The following is a 22,345-nucleotide window of genomic DNA, read 5'->3' as shown; positions in this document are numbered from 1 at the left end:
TAAACCTAAACTCAAGTTAATATTGTTATCAAAATTGCTCTTTATAAAACTGGATTCAATGATGTTCCTTTCTAAAACAGAATTACAAACAACAATTTTGCTAACATTGTCCCAGTCAATATTATGGTTAGTGTCCCTTACATGGACAAAAACCCCACCAGACGGGCCAAATGTCTAGTGGGGTTTTATAAAGAGCAATTTTCACTCTTTCTAAATGGTGTCTCGTATTCAATTCTATCCACAATTTCAGTTTCTGTTGTAAATATTAAATCTAGTCTCGACGGTTCTTCATTACTTCTATATCTGGTATTTTCTTTTATCCATTGTGTTATTGTATGTTCTACAGTCATGTCTAGTAATACATTTCCCCATAGATCCTCTCTTTTTATTATCATCTCTTCCCAACAGATTTCTTTGCAGTTAAAATCTCTCATAAGTACCAAGGACCTCCATCCTTCAGCATCACGTTTATGAATGTCTTGTATCTTCTAACATTTTGAATGCTCGCCCTCTTTCCAATAGCCCGTTTATGGGGGCGCATAAATCACAACAAACTTTCTACTTTTCGTGTCTCTGTCTTCAACTTTTATCATGATTATTTCCACACTGCTTTTTCCTACTGTAACCTTCGTCACATTTAAGTTTTTTTTTTTTTAGCCAAAAACATGATTCCTCCGCCCTGTTTCTCCTTTCTTTTTTTAATCCAATAATTGTATAATCCATGTGCAATACTATTTGGTGGTAGTGGACCCCTTAATTTCGTCTTCACAATTCCCATTGTCTGTTTTTTCTTCTGACAGGTAATTTCTTAGTTCACTCAATCATGAGATTAATCCGTCTATATTAGTGTAGGCTACTTTTTTCTCCTTCTCTACCCCGTTTTCTGTTCCTTTCGTTTTGCTTACCTTGATGCACCATTCTCTCAGCCGCCTTATGTCAAAGACTCTCCAATGGAACTCCGTGCTTTCGGTCTTCGTTCTTTTCTCGTTTTTTTTTTTTTTTTTTTTTTTTACCCTTATGTGTCCTTTTCTTTCTTTAGAATATTGCCCCATTCTATATACTTCTTCGACTTCTTTTTCTACTTCTTGTACTTCTTTTAGAATTGTTTTTACCATTTCTTTTTCTGATTTTTCTCTCGAGTACCTACTCAAACCATGTTTTTCCTTTAGTCCATATACTACAATACACTTTTTTCTATCCACTGTATCTCTGACTCAATTTGCTATTTCTCTGATTACTTGGGTAATAGTGTTCTTTGCATTTTCCTGTATCTGTTGTTATATTATTTCTCTAAAAACTATCTCTTCGTTTTCTCTGTTTTCATTCTGTTTCTTAATCTTCTGCAAACTTTCCTCACCTAAGTTTTCTTCAATTCATTCAGACATTGTCTGTATTTTGTGATTTACTTTTTTTTTAATTCTCACTACCAGTAGTATCATTGTTTTTCATCTTTTCATTTTCACATTTAACCTCAATTAGTTATTTTTCTAATTCACCTAACTCGTTATTTATTTCAGACTTGGTTCACTTACCTCTCTATTGACTTCAAAATAGTCTTTCCTTAAAATCACAATCTCGTTCCTTAATTCCATGAATTCTCTCTCCCACCTGTTTCTATTAAGATTCATCTCCCTTTCCATATCTATGATTCGACTCGGTTTTTTTCGTACTTACCAAAGCCAAAAATTAAGTCATCGCCGTACAATCTAGCAACCCCTGTTGGGGTTTCAAAGCCTCTATTTACATTTAGTTTCAGTAGAGCGCCTCCAAAGGGCTCTGCGTTTATGTCGACATTTGAATCAAAATCGTCGCCGTTTTTTCCCAATTCGCCTTGGTTCCCTTGCATTTTCTCATGATAGATACGTTCAACACTACACAGAGGTCATTTTGGGCAACCACAAATGATGCTCCCCCTCCACTCAATACAACCCAGGCCTCTTGCTTTCCGTGTACTCTTGAGAATTTTCGTCTTATTCGGCAGCTTACGGAATTCTAGTTCACAGCTGTGTGTGTGTGTGTGTGTGTGTGTGTGTGTGTGTGTGTGTGTATTTACCTAGTTGTATTTCATGTGAAGGGAGCTATGCTCGTGATGACCCGTCTTTGTATCTTTCAGCATCAAGTTTTTTCTTAAAATCTTGAATAGTATTTGCACACACTGTTCCTTTATCTAAGTTATTCCAGATATCCAGCACTCTGTGTGGGAAGCTATTCTTTTTCCGATCTCTTCTATAGTTATCCTTTTTGAGTTTCTTTTCATGACCTCTTGTTTTTCCATTGTAATTTTTTTAGTAAATCATTCCTGTCAAGGATTTCCATTCCTTTCATGATTCTAAATATAGTCAGTAGATCACCTCTTTCTCTTCTCTGCTCTAGTGTTGGTAGTTCCAATTTCGATAATCTTTGTTCGTATGTTAATTTGGAAAGAGCTGGTGCCAACTTTGTTGTTGCTCTCTGTATTCTTTCTAGTTTCCTTCTATTTTTTTTAGTACTGTGTGTGTGCGTGTGTGTGTGTGTGCCTGTGCTTATATATGTATATATATATATATATATATATGTATATATATATATATATATATATATCTGTGTGTAAGTGTGTTTGTGAGTGTATGTGTGTGTGTGTGTGTGTGTGTGTGTGTATGTGTGTCTTTTCGTGCACATAAACCCACCTTCATAGACGAAGACACAGTCACACGTGGTCATGTCCCACTTCCTGACTGTGCAGTCTTCTGAACCAGTCAGGACAAAGGTATCATTGATTGCTACACAGGACACATAACCCTTATGTCCCCTGCGAAAGAAAGAATCACTGGTGAAGAATATTCCATAACAACAATAATAACAGTAAAGGCCAAGCTGGGATAGTAAACATATTAAAGATTGTCAATAAACATCTATTTTGCATTTGGAGTCCCTCAAATTCTCTGCAACGTTGAGTATTTTAGTTTTTATTACATCATTATAGTCTCCTTTACCTCTTTCTTGAAGAGGTACAAGAAAATGTAATTATGCAATTTGTAATACAACTCAAAATGCTCAATGTTGCACAGAATTTAAGGGACCCCAAATGCAAAATAGATATTTACTGACAATTCAAAGTAATTCCATTAATAATGTCAGTATTATATTGATAATAGATATCATTTAAACATATTGAGATAATTTTTTATTGATACTGAATGCACGGTAAGCGTAATGTTTGCCAACAATAGAAAGAAACATTGTAAATAAACTTTGACTATGCGAGATCCTTTTATAGGTGACTCCGGTCCGAAGGGGTATCACTAAAGTTCATAAGATATCGTCTCGTACTACGCACGAATGACCTAGCTCGACCCTAAACAGCCTCCAGTAACTTTTGGATGTCAACAAAGCGTCGTTTCTCACTTCACCAAAAGTGATAAATAAATAAACAAGTGAATAAATTAATATATGGATAAAGTAATATTAATATTAATTTCTTTGCAACAAATGCGATGATAGCGTGAAAAATACCACACGTCGTCTATTATCAGCTACAAGTGAAACGAATTCCAAACGATTCAGCAGCAAATAATAAATCGTATCAAAACAAAAGAACGCTGAATCGTGTCCACACTCACTCACACACACACACACACACACACACACACACACACACACACACACACACACACACACACACACACACACACACAAGATCTTCAGATTGTAGACTAAGAAGCAACCCAGACTGCAAGAAGACTTTAGATATCCAGAAATATTCCTATTCTTTACCAGAGGAACCGGAAAAGAGAAATAGTTTTGGACGTTGGACTCACTTGAAGACCCCAAGGCACTGCATGTCCTCTGTCTGGGTGCACCACATCCGGGCAGTTTTGTCGTCTGATCCGGTCACCAGAAGTGAGCTGTCTTCGGAGAGCACCATGCAGTTGATGGCATTTTCGTGGTCGTCGTGTGTCGCTCGTAAGGCGCTCTTCTTACTGTTTCCTGCACCCATCGTGTCTTCCTACAAAAGGGTCTGTCCTTGACGAAGACTATCGAACTGGATATGAAGTCTGTTTCTTTACACGAAGACACAAAGAGGTAACGGGTTTCCTCAGAACTCCCTTAGAACTGGGTTATTTAGTAACAGTTCAATTATTAGGAATCTCGATGGGAAGAGTTTGCGCTCTTCAAAGCGGGGTTCGGTTCTCAAGCTTCCATCTTTGATCTTCTGTCATCCTTCTGCATCTACATCCCATTACCTGGAGATCCTGCAGACATCCTAAGTCCCTAAACTGTCTGACGTCCTCTCAGCATCAGTCTGGAGTCTCTGAAACGTGTAAGAATCACATCAGACGATTGTTACTTTTGCAGTGATATATAAAGTCAGATAAAAAAAACTAAATTTATTTAGCATGTTTGGTTTTTGTTCCCTCGTGTAATGTGTTTAAAACTAACCGTTCAAAAGACAAGTCTGTAACACATATAAACACAAAAAGTTCAAGTCAGAATTAATATATTCTACTTTAAGTATGTTAAATAATTCACTATCATCCGTATAGGTGTTTTTTTTTTTTTTTTTTTTTTTAATATAAACCCAAGCTGCAGACCTGCTAGAATCCTTGATAGGATCCAATATGTATGAAACCTATCAAAAGGAACACCATTTGAGGACGGAGCCTTTATTATTACGAGCTTTGACTGTTAGAACTATTTCAAATATATATCCGTGGCACATAATTCTCTAAGAATAGATAGCAGGAACTGGGGGAACGGGGAAAGGTGAAAAGAGCCTAAGGGACGGTTAAGGAGAATGAGGAGCGATTGTCGTTGTGCAGGAGAACATTTGTTCACCATCAATAGACAAATACGTAAGTGGAAGAAATAAAATGAGGGAGCATTTGTCCACTGTTGATGGACAAACTCTAATATGGGGATTTCTTATGCAGTCGAGTTTTAAGGAATTTAAGTGACATCCCTACAGACCAGACTGTTTACTAGTATATGTAGTTTGTTTCACACGTACTTCGGACAGCCCACCCACGCTCGGTGAAGAAGTACCTCAGTAGGGAGGGACGCTAGGACCATTGGTGTCTTCTCTTTTCTTACACAAGGATGTCCTGTCTTCACAGAAGGCTTTAGTATAAGTCTGGATTGTGCAATCCCGACATATTGCAAACATGCATAGATAAGAAACCTTTCTACCAATACATATTTTTAGTACCCCCCCTCCCCTCAGTGATTCGAACTTGGCCTACTCACGCGTGAGACCAATGAGCCATGTTACCAATGAACCACCCAGGACCTAGTTCTCGTATCGACCAAACATCGATAGAAAGTAATGTTTGCGTGTGCACTTGTGAGTATGAATATACTGTCACTCACTCATGAGATCATCATGAAGGTTTGACGTGGTCGACGAATGTCTACTCCCCCTCCCTCTACCCCCTCCCAAACTATGTCGTCGACACTAGAGATATCTGTCACAGAGTACTAATATACACGTGGCAGAGTACTTATTTGTTTGTATGTTTGTTCATTTACTTATCTATATATCTATTATCTATGTGTTTATTTGATTGTTGTTTATGCTTCTAAAGTTGTTAGAATTAATCGAGTGAATTCCTAGATCTAGGATAAATACTACATTTCTATAGCAGGATCAGTATTATACATTTTTTTTTGTTAGAAAATAAAAATATATAAAATAGAGGTATTAGGCAATAAGACACAATTCCAGAAAACAAAATAACAAACACTAAATCGTGTAAACACAGCCTGCGCAAACCACGACACACAAAATAGTAACTCTTTCCTAAAGGTCTTTTCTCCAGCTTTGGATTACTTTGGATACCTTTCTTTCGAGTAACGTCATGTCGACCACCACTCTCCACAGCGACATTTTGATGTAATTATTATATTCATTGTGCCTTGATTATCTTGGGCAATATGTCAGATAAGATTAAATTAGGTTAGGATAGTGCAGTATAGTGGAAAGGAACCCATTGGGGGATAATTCTATTTGTGCCCACAATTATAAAAAAAAAAATCTAACCCAACGCGTATTCATAATGCACTGGTGGTGTCGTTGAAATTAAATGTTTGTTCTTGAAACCTGGTTTGTGATGGGCACGGTGTTACTTGGCAAACCCATCCACCACGACAGAAAAGAAATAGATAAATCGAGGACGAGAATATAAAATGGGGGGCAGAGAATTATGACGAGGAACGACCGTGACATTGCGTTTTAAATCACGTCGAACTATGATATCAGACAGTGGAAGAAATTGGTCCGCTTTTGTAAATGTTTTTTTTTTCTTTTATCTTATCGTTGTGCACCATCTCTGGCGTATTTGGTGCAATAGTGGTGGTAATGGGGGAAACGAATTTTGTCCCCCATAATTTTCGTAGGGGTTCACCATTTCCCCATAATTTCATAAGTAGAAAAGCGTTGTTATATTAGAAAAAGAAACCAAGTTAATAAGTCATAAACATGTAGAAGTGTGGTACATACGTGAATATACATACATATATATATATATATATATATATATATGTGTGTGTGTGTGTGTGTGTGTGTGTGTGTGTGTGTGTGTGTGTGTGTGTGTGCGTGCATGCAGGAATCAATCAATGAAAAGAGTTCCCCAGCTTTAGGAGAAATGAACTTCTTCCTGCAATGACTACTCCATTTGATAGGAGTATAAACTTAGTACGATTGGTTAACAAAAAGAGAAGAAGCATATTGGATATACCATATTTATCTCAATCTTATATAAAAGAAATAACAATATGTCCATTTATTATTATTTATATTCACCTGTTTGTTATTCAATTTTCCCTATTTATCTATTTATTCTGTTTATTATTATTTATAGTATTATTTTTATTTATTTATTTATCTATCTATCATTATCATAATTTTTTCGCATCCGACCTAGTTATGGACCAAAAGGTCTCATGTCGGTATGCTCCCCCTTTGTAATTAAATGCACAACATACAGGACGTATCCAAAGCACATATCAACACAGTTTGTTTTGCTTCATGGAAAATATACGGAACTAGTCCAATTATTGATCTGCATGTACGCCATACCTGTACATAGAGATCTGTACAGATAGCCACACGCAATCTGTATGTACAAAGTATTTACAAAGTTTACAGGCAGGGATGTGTTCATAATGTATATACACATGAAGAATGCACAAAACAGGAATGTAATCGATCAAATATCCATACTATTTGTTTGGGTCTTGGTAGTATAATGTCGTGAAGAAATCGCTCGAGCCATCACGCTCATAATTGTTCTCCTACGTCATGTCGCCATGACGGCGGTGGTCGGGCGTTGGCAAGAACCTAGAAACGGTATTTACCAAACCCATTTCGAAATATATCTTATTTACCCCTGCCACTCCCCCTGCCCCCTTACTCATAACCGTTATTAAGAAAATACATGTTGTATTTACATTTACTTTAATATATGTGAATTGCAACTCCATGTCGTTGTCGTTTCTATTCTCGCGGATTGCATTTTACCACCGCACCTATCCTCGTGGGGGCTCTGGCGTTTTACTGACGTCAGACTTGGTGCCGTTATAGCCCAGCCATTGACAGTCCACGGGCACCTCCAGCCAGGATCCTGTACGAAGTACCGACTCCATGTTGTGACATCCCCTACGGACCAGAGTCACTCGGCATTCGTTTGTGATTTGAGACTATTTACTAAAAAATATGAAAAATGAAATAAAAGTAAATATAATAAATAAACAAATATATATATATATATATAGATATATACATACATATATATATATATATATATATATTATATGTGTATATATATACATATATATAATTATATATATACATTATATATATATATATATATTTTATATATTCATATATATATACATACGTATATATATATATACATATATATATATATATACATATATACATATATATATATACATATATATATATATATATATATATATATATGCGAATAAATCACAAAAACACGTGATTCACAAAATGTGTAATAAAACCACTGGGAAAATAAAATGAAAGATGACTAAACGTTTTCGTCTATTTAAGACATTTTCAAAGGTACAGAGTAAGGTAGCAGTGACATTATATATACAAAAGAAGCACATTAGGAGGGAATTAGGACAGGTCCAATAGTGACCTCACTCTCTCAGCACTGCCGGACGTTTGGGCCGGCTACTGTCAACAATTTTATATGTTACAAAGTTATCTAATTTATACATTCCCATACGCATATTCATGTTGTTCTCAAATGAAGCTTTTATATAATATGATTCTATGATATCCCTCTCCTTAATGTCCTTACTTAAGACAATTTTCTTTGTGTTATCCCAATCAATGCAATTATTTAAATCCCTTAAATGCAAAAACAACCCACCTGAAACTTGCCCTGTTCTGATGTTATATTTATGTTGGTTTACTCTCAATTTTAAATCCTTGCCTGTTTGTCCAATATAATTTAAGTTTCAATTTTTGCAAGGGATACTATAAACACAGCCTTCATTACAAGCAGGTGAATTTTTAATCAACCTGTTTTTAACAGTGTTGTTATCTTTAAAGACAATTTGGACACCAATTTTATTAAAAGTACGAATTAAACTAACAAATTTTTTAAGAACTGTTTGGATGAATAAGTAATGCCAAGATCGTTACTTACCAAGAGATTAGTGAAACTGCGGCAAAAACCATTTGAAGAATTTGAAAGGATTATACAAAAGAAACACATTGACATTATGAAGATCGAAGTGAGTGATTCTTTTAAAATTACTAGTGAAAAGAAAAGTGCATTTCATAAAGCAATTCCTGAGGAGTGGAAAGGTAAACTGTTAGACTATGTATTTGGCACATTAAGAAAGGAATGTAAGAAATTAGAACTTATGCTGAGAAAGAAATTGAACCGACTAATAATTGATAGTGATTGGAGCAAGCATGCTAATTCCGATTTTATTCTTAATCTTTCTGATAAACCTTTAAGTTTTGATGCAAAATGTGCCTTAGGATATGGATTAAAATTTGCTGCCAACTACCAACAGGTCAACTATGTTGATATTGCCAAGGGTTTTTGCAACTTAGAAAAATACAGTGATATCCCAGTCCAAGACATTAATATATGTAAAGGTTTTGTTTATAATGCATTGAATGTGGCAAATTATCCAAGTTGTCCAAAAAGGTTTGTCACAGCATTAAACGCCTTAAAGAAAGACAAGGACTTGCATATAACAAAGGCAGACAAAAGCTATTGTGTTGTACTTATTAACAAAATTGATTATATTGAAAAAATGGACACATTATTAAGTGATGAAGAAACGTATGTGAAGGTAAACAAGAGCCCATTAGAGACGGTTAACTGTGAGTTCAATAAAGAACTTAAGAAATTGCTAGTTGGAAACAATGAACTTGCCAAACAACTTGTACCGTTGTCACCGTCATTACCTTATATGTACGGTTTAATTAAAACTCACAAACTCAATAATCCAGCTAGACCTATCATTTGCTATATTGGTTCTTGTACTTACAAGTTATCCAAGTGGTTGGTGTCGCTATTAAGCTCTCTTGTAGGTACTATTTCCCATTCTCATATAAAAAACAATGTTGACCTCATCGAAAAGCTATCTGGTCAAAATTCCTCCTTTGATTTTAATCTTGTTAGTTTTTATGTTACTAGTTTATTCACCCGGGTTCCCGTTTTAGATTTATCAATATATTTAGAAGATGAATTGAAGAAATATGACATGCCTCTGCCGGTCCACACAATAATCAGTCTCATTAAGTTATGTGTATTAGATTCAAAATTTCAATGTAATGGTAAATTTTAAATGCAAAAGTTTGGAATGGGAATGGGAAATCCTTTACCTCCTGTTTTAAGCAACTTATATATGGAATTTTTTGAAAGAGATATTTTGCCTAAAGTTATTCCTAACAAAGTCATTTGACATAGATACGTTGACGATATATTGTGTATGTGGCTTATTGACCAATCTTTAGACAATTTTTTATTAAAGTTAAACAGTTTGGTACCATGAATTAGATTTACAAAATAAATTGAACAGAACAATAGTCTGGCCTTTTTGGATGTTATGATTTATAGAATTGGTAATAAGTTTAAATTAGATGTTCATAGGAAACCAACCAATGTCCTTTCTTATATTCATTATTATTCTTATCGCCATCTTAAGACTAAAGTATCAGTATTCACCTCAATGTTTCTAAGGGCCTTTAGAGTTTGATGTCCAGAATTTTCAGACCAAGAAATTGAAACTATTTATGACATTGGTAATTAATTAAAATATCCAAAACACTTGATTGACGTAGCTCAAAACACAGCAAAGAAATTTTTTTATAGTCTTACTGATAATCATCAATTAAGTTTTAAGAATATTTTAACCCTCCCTTTTCATCAAAACTTTGTTAGTTTAATTCGTAATTTTAATAAATTTTGTGTCCAAGTTGTCTTTAAAAATAACAACACTGTTAAAAATAGGTTGATTAAAAATTCACCTGCTTGTAATGAAGGCTGTGTTTATAGTATCCCTTGCAAAAATTGCAACTTTAATTATATTGGACAAACAGGCAAGGATTTAGAATTGAGAGTAAACCAACATAAATATAACATCAGAACAGGGCAAGTTTCAAGTGGGTTGTTTCTGCATTTAAGGGATTTTAATCATTGCATTGATTGGGATAACACAAAGAAAATTGTCTTAAGTAAGGACATTAAGGAGAGGAATATCATAGAATCATGTTATATAAATGCTTCATTTGAGAACAACATGAATGTGCGTATGGAAATGTATGAATTAGATACCTTTGTAACATACAAAATTGTTGACAGTAGCCGGGCCAAACGTCCGGCAGTATTGAGAGAGTGAGGTCACTATTGGACCTATTCTAATTTCCTCTAATGTGCTTATTTTGTATATATAATGTCACTGCTACCTTACTCTGTACCTTTGAAAATGTCTTAAATAGACGAAAACGTTTAATCACCTTTCATTTTATTTTCCAAGTGGTTTTATTACACGTACATATACATATATATACATATATATATATATATATATATATATATAATAGTTATATATATATATATATTCATATACACTGAATGGTTCTCAGTGATCAATTAATATCTTTTTTTCAACCACAAATCACTTTTAATTCCATGCCATCGCAGTCCAGACTGAAGAATCGCTCGATGGAGACATCCGTTGGAAATTGAAACGTGGACGAGCCGAGGATTCGAACCCAGCTAACTCGTAACAAAGTTACAGTGACTTAAACCAATACGCTATCAAGAGAGATAGCTTGATAGCGTATTGGTTTAAGTCACTGTAACGTTGTTACGGGTTAGCTGGGTTCGAATCCTCGGCTCGTCCACGTTTCGAATTCCAACGGATGTCTCCATCGAGCGATTCTTCAGTCTGGACTGCGATGGCATGGAATTAACACAGTTAAAGAGGCAAAGGTGGATATATATACATAAAGTAGAAGACAAGCTAGGAACATGGGAAGGACACACAAGATGCTTCACAATCAGGTAGAGCCGATGTTTACATATACGGACGTTTGGACCATGACGTTACGTCACCCCGGCTTAGTAGCACTTGAAGAAGTTCTTACAATTTTATCAATAACAAAATCATCAAGCTTAAATAATCCTAAACTTAAATTGATATTATGTCCAGTCATATTAAACAAACCTTTGACCATAATATCAATTTAAGTTTAGGATTATTTAAACTTGATGATTTTGTTACTGATAAAATTGTAAGAACTTCTCCAAGTGCTACTAAGCCGGGGTGACGTAACGTCATGGTCCAAACGTCCGTATATGTAAACATCGGCTCTACCTGATTGTGAAGCATCTTGTGTGTCCTTCCCATGTTCCTAGCTTGTCTTCTACTTTATGTATATATATCCACCTTTGTCTCTGTAACTGTGTATTCCTTGATAATGTCTTAAATAGACGAAAACGTTCGGACTAAGCTTCTTATTTCCCAGTGTTTTTTTCTGTATATATGTATATGTATATATATATATATATATATATGTATATATACCTTTATATACATATATATATACATATATGTATATATATATACATATATATACATATATATACATACATATATATATAACATACATACATATACATATATATACATATATATACATATATACACATATATACACATATACACATATATACATATATACATATACATATACATATACATATATATATAAACATATACATATACATATACATATGTACATATACATATATATACATATATGTATATATATATGTACATATTTATATATATAAAGGGTAGTAGCGCCCCTCACTGGTTGTTGCTACAGAAGAAGAGTAACGTACGAACGATCAGTGGAAACCCGGTGCCTCATAGGGGCCGGCAACGGTCCTCTTGCCATTTAATAGGTCTGTTTATGTGGAAAGGGTCTAGGACAGTTGCCCCTGGACAACTCCCCTCCCCTACAAGGACATATGCCCCCCTCCTTCCCGAGATGTAATTTACAGCAATTAGCATCACAACCATTACCACCACCAACTCCACCACTGCCACCACCAACTCACCAGTATCACCACCACCATCACCAACTCCAGCACCACTACCACCTTTACCAACACCACTACCCCACATTACCATTACTATTACTATCACTTCAACATGATCACCATCACCATTAACACCACCACCACTACTACTACAGCTTACATGGTGTTGATCAATAATTCGAGGAGGGGGGAGGGCAGTCGTCTTTGGGCGATTGTCCTACTCCCGTGAGGAAATAACGGACTGGCGTTTGCTTTGTATTAATGCGAGATTGTACTGTATATATGTCATCGACTGATAGCAGTAGCAGGAAAGTGAGTTGTCGCCGGTTGCTAGCCCTCTGCGTGTGAAAACGTTGGAGGAAATACAGTCGAAGTTGGTAGAGATCTTGGGCCCAATCCGGAGACCAAGTGCCAACCCCTCAAGGTTGCGCTTCCAGCTGGAGGTGAGCGGGGTTGATGGGATTTGGAAATAGAAAGTGGGGAAGTGATTCTCTCTGCCACCTATCCCGCAAGACTACCGGAAGCTATACAAGGCCACACACGTATATAAAATATTAATTCCTGAATTTTGGGTGCAAGTTTTCCGGTGTGAATTTCTGGTTGAAACAAAGTATATTCGTCGTTAGTGATTTTTCATGTATATACATACATATATATTTATGTATATATATATATATATGTGTGTGTGTGTGTGTGTGTGCGTGTGTGTGTGTGTGTGTGTAGTTGGATAGCAGCTTGAAGGCATATTCTGTTGAATAGACAGGAAAGTTCCTTATTTTGTCTTTAAGGGGTTTGGGAAGTCTATTGAGGAGACCTCCGTAATTAATGTCGAGGTTCTGCGCTATCATCATCTCCGCATTAAGAAGACTTATAAGGAGCTGTATATGCCTTATATGGTGATCACTGGGAGAGGACAGTCCGTGTGGTGACTTGGTATCCGTCTGCACTCCGCGGTCGTTCTAAAGTCCTAGTTTCTTGTCTGAAGTTCTAGTTTCTTGTCGTCAAAGTGACTTCCAAGTGTTATATCACGCAACGTGCTGTCTTCATTTTGCGGTGACTTAGTGTCCGTCAGCAAATTATTTTAATGTGTGGTTTTCTCTTGTGTTTTGTTGGTTGATATTAGGATGTCCTTTTCGTATCGTGAGCGTTTTTGCTATAGGTAGATTATTTTTGTCCTTGCAGCATCAACTACATCTTGCCGGGTGATGTCTTTTTGTGTGTGGATATCACGTGATAGATTCTTTTTGGAGAGGCATCATAAGTCTACTTGAAAGTACTTGTGTTCTTGTTGAGAGATTCGAAAAAGTACAACAGCGAGCCACGTAACTAATTCCAAATATCAGAAATGATACGAAAATCGACTAAAACATATTAATCTATTCCCCCCCCCCACACACACACAAAATAGATTCAGGGGTAATTTGATACAGATCTTCAAGATTTTAAAAGGAATTGACATAATCAAAACTGGCATAATTTTCACACTGAATGCAATCAGACAAGAAATAATAGTCTTAAACTGTCAGGAAGTAGAGTTAATTTGGAAATGGGTAGAAACAACTTCGCCAGCCGTGTAGCAAATGAATTGAATAAACTTCCTGCAGAGGTAATGCAATGTAGTAGAGTTTGAAGTTTTAAGAATCTTTTCGATAAACACCTAAGCAATATGCTGTAATGTCTGTCTATTTATTTCATTTATTCATTTATTCATTTATTATTCTATATCTATTCAATGTCATTTATCTGTTTTATATAAATTATTATTATTTATCTGTTTGTTATCTATCGTTATTTATTTACATATTCGTTTATCTATTTTTTTCGCATCCGACCTAGTTATAGACCAAAAAGTCTCCTGTCGGTAAGTTTTTCCTTTGTTATCCTTTGTAATCCTTTACGTTATCTAGGAGTTCAGAGTCTCCATGCTTGCACTTAAATTCGTAAATTGCATTGGATTGCATTGAGGGGTGTGGCTTATTCACAGAGATAAAATCCCTCCAAATAACACATACACTTTTCTACTGTAACCAAATGTTCACAGCCTACCAACTGATGAAAGAATATTAACGAAAATTATAACAAAAATATAACAGGCACTAAACCAGAAAACAACATCAAACTAATAAAAGGTAATAAGGTACAAAAAAAAAAACAAAAAAAAAAAACGAAGAACCTTTTCTATATAACCCATACAACAATCCACTGTAATTCTCGAATTTAAGTGCAAGATCTTTATAATCTTGTATTGTGATTTTATGTGTTTCTACACTAATAGTTGACTGATAATTAGTTAACTGATTGATGGAAGCAATCCAAAAGGATCGGGGCGGGCAGCCTATTTCACTGATATTGTTGTTGTCGATATTATAATTATTATTGTTATTTAATGTTATCAACACTATTATCATTGTCATCACTAATATCATTCATTATTATCATAATTAATATTATCATTACAGTGGTTTATTATCATTATTACCAATCATTATTATTATTATTATTATTATCATTCATCATTATCATTATTATTACTACTATTATTACTATTACTATTATTACTATTACTACTATTACAATTACTACTACTACTATTACTACTACTGTTACTATTATTACTATTATTATTACTATCACTACTATTACTATTATTACTACTATTATTACTATTATTACTATTATTACTATTACTATTATTGCTATTACTATTATTACTATTACTATTGCTATTACTATTGCTATTACTATTATTACTATTATTACTATTATTACTATTACTATTACTACTATTATTACTGCTAATACTATTAATATTATTACTATTTCTATTACTATCAATATTACTATTATTACTATTACTATTACTACTATTACTATCATTACTACTACTGTTGTTATTACTATTATTACTACTACTATTATTACTATTACTATTACTACTATTACTACAATTACTATTATTAGTTACTATTATTACTATTACTATTACTATTATTACTATCAATATCATTATTATTATTCCTACTACTATTATTATTACTATTACTATTACTACTATTACAACTATTATTACTATTATCATTACAATTATTACTATTATTATTATTACTATTACTACTATTATTACTACTATTACTACTACTATTATTAGTTACTATTATTACTATCATTACTACTTGTATTACTATTATTACTATCTATTATTAGTTTTATTACTATTACTACTAATACTATTACTGCTATTTAACTATTATTACTAATTAGTATTACTATTACTACTATTACTATTAGTACTTTTATTACTAATACTACTATTACTACTATTATTATTATTACTATTACTACTACTATTACTACTATTACAATTACTATTATTAGTTACTATTATTACTATTGCTATTACTATTACTACTATTACTATTATTACTATTATCACTATTATTTCTATCAATACTACTATTACTAATATTACTAGTATTACTATTACTACTATTATTACTATTACTACTATTACTACTATTACTACTATTACTACTATTACTACTATTACTACTACTACTACTACTACTACTACTACTACTACTACTACTACTACTACTACTACTACTACTACTACTACTATTACTACTACTATTACTACTACTATTACTACTACTATTACTACTACTACTACTACTACTACTACTATTACTACTACTATTACTACTACTACTACTACTACTACTACTACTACTACTACTACTATTACTACTATTACTACTATTACTACTATTACTACTATTACTACTATTACTACTATTACTACTATTACTACTACTTATTACTATTATTACTATTACTATTATTACTACTACTATTACTATTACTATTACTACTGCTATGACCAATTACCATTACTATTAACTATTATTACTATTACTCTTACTATTACTACTACTATTACTATTATTATTACTATTACTATTATTACTATTACTTTTTTGTGTGTATGAGAAATAAATTGACGCAGCCTGAAGGGATTTCTCCCCGTCTTCTTCTTTTCTGCATGAGGGGACGGAGAGGGGGGTCGCCGATTTAATGAAGCGGCCTTGCTGTGGATGTGCTGTGTCTTGCGACACTGCTTCTGACCCAGGACAGTGGACAGGATGCAGGGATGACCCGTCATCCAGTAGGTGCCAAGATAAGAGGGAGGGAAGAGGATGGAAGGGACGGGAGTATGTAGGGAATGGAATGGGTGGGAGTGGTTTCTATGCCTTTTTCTTTTTGGTTACCTCCCATGAAAGGGGGAAAGAAGCCTTTGGTACATGTATGTACTATTACTATTACTACTATTACCACTATTACAAATTATTACTATTATTATCACTAATATACATAACATGAGGTATGTAACAAAAAGTTATAAACACCTGTTTGCAAGCAATGCAAATATCATGAAGAGAATGGAGGATAAGAAAGATTTTTACAGGAAGATCTAATTGCGAAATAGGACTGGAAGCAATTATGGTGACGATTTTTTTTTTTTTTTTTTCTTAAAGAAATGCAAGCAAGAAACGAAAAAATATTGACAATTGGTAGAAGTACAAAAAGACTATTAACGAACAATTCAATGGAAAACGAAATAGTTACAAGAATGCAAGAGGATTTTTTACCAAAAAAAAAATAAGATTGTTGGAGACACAAGTTGCATAGGAACGTAAAAGTAGCATATCGGTACATCGGCGGAGTAACAATGACAAAAAGTACAATCATGTAAACAGAGAATCAGATCTACCTCTGATCACAGTATATATATGTAGTGTACATATATATATATATATATATATATATATATATATATGTGTGTGTGTGTGTGTGTGTGTGTGTGTGTGTGTGTGTGTGTGTGTGTGTGGACCTTAGCCACTGTAGTGGCACCAGAACCACGCATTTCTTGAACTTCAAAACACTTAAACAAAAACACTTAAACAACAAAATGTCAACATAAAAACTACGTAATCGTAAATAATAAAGGAAGATAAATAGGTAAATGAATTAATAAGATAGAATAAAGATAAATAAAATAAAGTATAGAGACATCATACTGTCGTATAAACAGCCCCTATAGCAAACATGACGCTACCACATCACAAAAAAAACGAAACGTCATCAGTTGTCACAACAAAAACATTTCCCAGAACGACACAGAAATCCTTTTTTCACTTCATTGTTAATTTACATACCACCACCATGTATCGTGTCCGTTGGACCATTCCATCACCACTCATTATCACAAATTAAACACCACCACATCACCCTAGTAATTCATCACTACACTCACCACGTCACAAAATCACTTCATCACTATTGCACCACGATAATCTATCCAACGGGAATGATAAAAAAAATGCCAGATATCACCACATTAATTATTCTCAACAGTTTACCTTCAAATCACACCTCTCAGTTGTCTTAAGCGGGTAAAGACACGACAGTATTTCATAAAATCCACGACTGTGCGACCGACCGCGTCTAGACGACGTCAACAAGCCTACGTGACCGCCTCGGGTCGATTGTCTCGCAGAGACAGAAATCAAAGCAACATAACACGACCAGCGTAGGCGCGCGTTTTTATGTAACACTGTGCTAGTTTGTGTACGTCGACGTTTAATGTGTATGTCCAATGTATACGTGTACACATATGTGTATAGATATCTGCACACGTGTGAATGCGCAAAGTACGTGTAAAATGTGTGTATGTGTGTATGTGTGTGTGCGTGTGTGCGTGTGTGTGTGTGTGTGTGTGTGTGTGTGTGTGCACGTGTGTGTGTGCTCAATTACTGGTAGATGATTTGGTGGTGCCCCATTAAAAATATAAGAAAAAAATGTGTGTGGAGGGAGGAAGGGAAGGAGGGAAGGGGCGGAGGAAGACATGTCACATGTTCTTGTAGTGTGAGAAAGAAAATAATAATAAATAAACTAAAAAAGAAAGCGAGGTTTTCTCCGGGAGAATGAGCGTTGGAGGGGTCATTTGGGGTGCGGGGGGGGGGGGGTTAACAAGTTCGTCTTCTCAGTTTATCTAAGGAATCCCATAGGTCATCCCTGGCGAGTAAGACAGTTCTTTTTCCCCTTGGTTAAAATTTATTGTTCTTGTCCTCCTGACGATGATATTACGTCGATTCGGTCGTCTGAGGCGAGGTGGACAGCCTGACGTGGTACACACCCAACCAGAATCCTAGCGTATGGAGGTGACATATTTTCCAACAGATATTCCACCGTTGAAATTAAATCAGGCTGCAATCGTCCTGTGAGGGGTTTAATCTATAAAACTCACTTTGGTGACGATAGACGTGGTGAGGTTTGATTTTGGGGTATTGTTTTCCTTCCCGTTGCTCCCACCTGACTGAAATATGTATTCACTTGTCACCCCGACGACCAACAAGTTCCCGCAATCCAAGAGACTCCGCCCACCTCATGGCGGTCCACCAATCAGGGCGCAGAGTTGTCGGCAGCCAAGTTTAGGTTGATCTATGTCTGATTGCTGCCACACTCATTATAAAGTTAATAATTAATGCAACAGAACTTGAGTTAGATTTATTTTGTCACGCTGTATGTAAATTACGCCACACCAGGATATACCAAATGCAAAAAAGTTATACAATTAAATCATTCTCCAATAGTCTTATACATTCATGTTAGCTGTTGCCAGACAATTTTAGTCGCTTGAATAAATTCCGTGACTATTCAGCGGTTTAATATCTATATCAAAGAAGTATTTTACCTGTTCGTGAAAGCTACAACACGGAGAAATTAATTTTCTCTTGTTTTTTAATATTTATTGAATGTATATGCGCAGTACCATGATATTGTAATTATTCACTACTTTGAATATCGAGAGGATTTTCTATCAGCTAAATAAACTTGTCCGTTGCTAATCAAGATATATACATTACATGACAGCATTTCTAACCAAATTAATCTAAATATATATAAAATTCTGTTAGTGAGAAAATTACCGTCAGCTGAATAAACAGAAATGCGATAACCAAAATAAATACATCAGGCAACATTTTCGAGTAGGTTACAAATATTTTTCTAAGGAAATTAGGCACAAAAAATACACATGAAAAGCGTTGGTGATGATAGAGATAAGATAGTCATTTTTTCTCTCCTAAGTTCAGACAGCCAACAGGTGCTTACGCGATTTTACGACGACAGACAACAAAGCAATTTTTTATCTTTACATCAGACTTAGATTATTGAAAGCGGAGGTATTACCAAATGCTTCCTACTCTGATAAGGGATATGTTTACTGACATTCCGCTTTTTTTTTTTTCCGTATATTTCATCTCACGCCGTATGTATGTATGTGTGTGTGTTGTTTGCATTTATGTGTATGTGTACGTGTGTGCGTGTATATATATATATATATATATATATTGTGAAATTGTTTCTACCCACTTCCAAATTAAATCTACGCCCTGGCAGCTTTAGACGATTATTTCTTCTCTGATTCGAATTCACTGTGAAAATTTCATCACTTCTGATGTTGTCAATTCCATTTAAAATCTTGAAGACCTGAGCCTACGCTTTTTTATGGAAAATAGATCCATGTGTGTGTGTGTGTGTGTGTGTGTGTTTCTGTGTATGTGTGTTTCTTCTGTATGTGTATGTGTTTATGTGTGCACGGATGTTTCCGTGCGCGCGCGTGTGTGTGTGTGTGTCTTTGTGTGTGTGTGTATGTGTGTGTGTGTTTCTGTGTGCATGGATGTTTCTTTGTGTGTGTGTGTATGTGTGTGTGTGTTTCTGTGTGCATGGATGTTTCTTTGTGTGTGTGTGTGTGTGTGTGTGTGTGTGTGTGTGTTTCTGTGTGCATGGATGTTTCTTTGTGTTTGTGTGCGTGTGTGCGTGCGTGTGTGTGCGCGCGCGCGTGTGTGTGTGTGTTTCTGTGTGTATGTGTGTGTGTGTGTCTTTCTGTATGTGTGGGTGTGTGTGCGTGTGTTTCTGTGTATGTGTGTGTGTTTCTTCTGTATGTGTGTGTCTTTCTGTGTGTATGGATGTTTCTGTGTGTGTGTGTGTGTGTGTGTGTGTGTGTGTGTGTGTGTGTTAGTGTGTGTGTATGTGTGTGTGTGTGTATGTGTGTGTGTGTGTCTTTCTGTGTAGCTGTGTGTGTGTGTGTTTGCGCGTGTGTGTGTGTGTGTGTTCTTGTGTAGCTGTGTGTGTGTGTGTGTGTGTGTGTGTGTGTGTGTGTGTGTGTCTGTGTATATGTGTGTGTTTTGTATGTGTGTGTCTATCTGTTTGTATGGATGTTTCTGTGTGTGTGTGTGTGTGTGTGTGTATGTATGTATGTGTGTATGTGTGTGTGTGTCTGTATGAGTGTGTGTGTGTGTGTGTGTGTGTGTCTTTATGTGTGTGTGTGTGTGTCTGTGTATATATGTCTTTGTGTGTGTGTGTGTGTGTGTGTGTGTGTGTGTGTGTGTGTGTGTGTGTGTGTGTGTGTGTGTGTGTGTGAGTGTTTGTGTGTGTATACGTGTGTCAGTGCGCGATCGCGTGCAAGTTAGTAACGTAAAACCCAGTAGGAACGTGATAGAGGATCCAGACAGGGTACCCCATCGTTGTATTTTCCGGAGCACGAGACAGAAACAGACTAACAGGCAGATAGACAGACCGGGGAAACGGCAGAGGACTAAAGAATGAAGACTAGTGAAAGCACTGCGAAACGCAAAGAAAACATAATTTAATAGAATCATCAATGACAGATCAAAGTTGTGCTGTGTACGATATGGAGTGGAAGTTGATTATATATACATTGTAGGTGGTGCTAGATATTGTGAAATATGGCAAAGTGTGCGCGTAGACTGTGTGCAAGCTGTCTCTCCTGCCGCAATCTGGGAGACGACTGAGGGTGGAACTATAGACGTTGCCGTGGACACAACACGTAGTCGCTACGATAAACATAACAATCCGATAAATCTGCTAGGTGGTGTTTACGTCATGCCTCCGCTCACCCTGCATTCGATTATGATTAAACTGATAGACCGATTTTTTATTGCCATGATATGAGATGTATTAATTTTCCAGCAAAAACGGGAATTGCGTGCTTTGCGTGCTGCCTTGGCTCTTGTTTATTATTACAAAAAAACCTTTCTCGCTGAAATTCGAAACACTTAAATAGTCAAAAGAAGGCAGTCTTCTTTAGGAAAAATAAACAGCAAAATATGGGGTGCATTAGAAAACGACTGTGACAGAGATATTGGTTTTTTTTTTCAGGTCGTCTTATTCCAATACTGATCCTGAGGTTTTCGACCACCATAACCTACCGTGATCTCAGTCGATTTAAATAGATGCGTTTAAGGAAGCGTGATTGACGAGCGGGCTAGAACGCACACGACTGGAGGCGAGAATATCAATGGATGTGTGGTTCGAATCCGCTACAGAGTCAACGCGTGACAACAGTAAGAGGATGACTGTCTTCAATCCCAAAGTTGCTAAGATAGAGGCCATCGTGCTTAGCCACCTCACAGGGCGGCTAACGACTGAAAGGCAGAAAAAATACAGTAACAAGTTCAATTCTGAACATATCTTTTTCATAAACTCATACTCACACAATCATTTGTTTTGAATTCAGACTGCCTATAATGTAGATGGCTATATGGTCTACCACCTTGGTATGTTCTGAAACCCAAGCATAAAGGATGTACACAATATTCAATTTACTTCAATTCTGAATGGTTGGGTTTGTACCACAACACCCATGGAGAAGCGGATGTTGATCATCCCAGATA

The 22,345-nt window shown here is 35.5% G+C and overlaps 1 protein-coding gene across 2 annotated transcripts in view; it reads right to left on the bottom strand.

The window, feature by feature from the left end:
* LOC143024802 (uncharacterized) overlaps positions 1 to 18,960 on the bottom strand; it is a 31,375-nt gene extending 12,415 nt beyond the window's left edge. The window contains exons 1-3 of one of the 2 annotated variants that reach the window (XM_076184020.1): positions 18,895 to 18,960; positions 3,798 to 4,291; positions 2,667 to 2,788 (exon numbers count right to left, since the gene is read on the bottom strand). In XM_076184020.1, the coding sequence (XP_076040135.1) occupies positions 2,667 to 2,788; positions 3,798 to 3,976 (301 nt within the window). In that variant the 5' untranslated portion in view covers positions 3,977 to 4,291; positions 18,895 to 18,960. Of the gene's footprint in view, positions 1 to 2,666; positions 2,789 to 3,797; positions 4,292 to 18,007; positions 18,112 to 18,894 lie in introns of those variants that run through there. The other variant, XM_076184021.1, reaches the window with a different exon arrangement.
* Positions 18,961 to 22,345: the final 3,385 nt, after the last annotated feature.

The sequence above is a fragment of the Oratosquilla oratoria genome, chromosome 4, assembly GCF_046742065.1.
Source record: "Oratosquilla oratoria isolate Oo_2021 chromosome 4, ASM4674206v1, whole genome shotgun sequence".
NCBI classification, from domain to species: domain Eukaryota; kingdom Metazoa; phylum Arthropoda; class Malacostraca; order Stomatopoda; family Squillidae; genus Oratosquilla; species Oratosquilla oratoria.
This window is presented reverse-complemented; position numbering and strand designations above follow the sequence as displayed.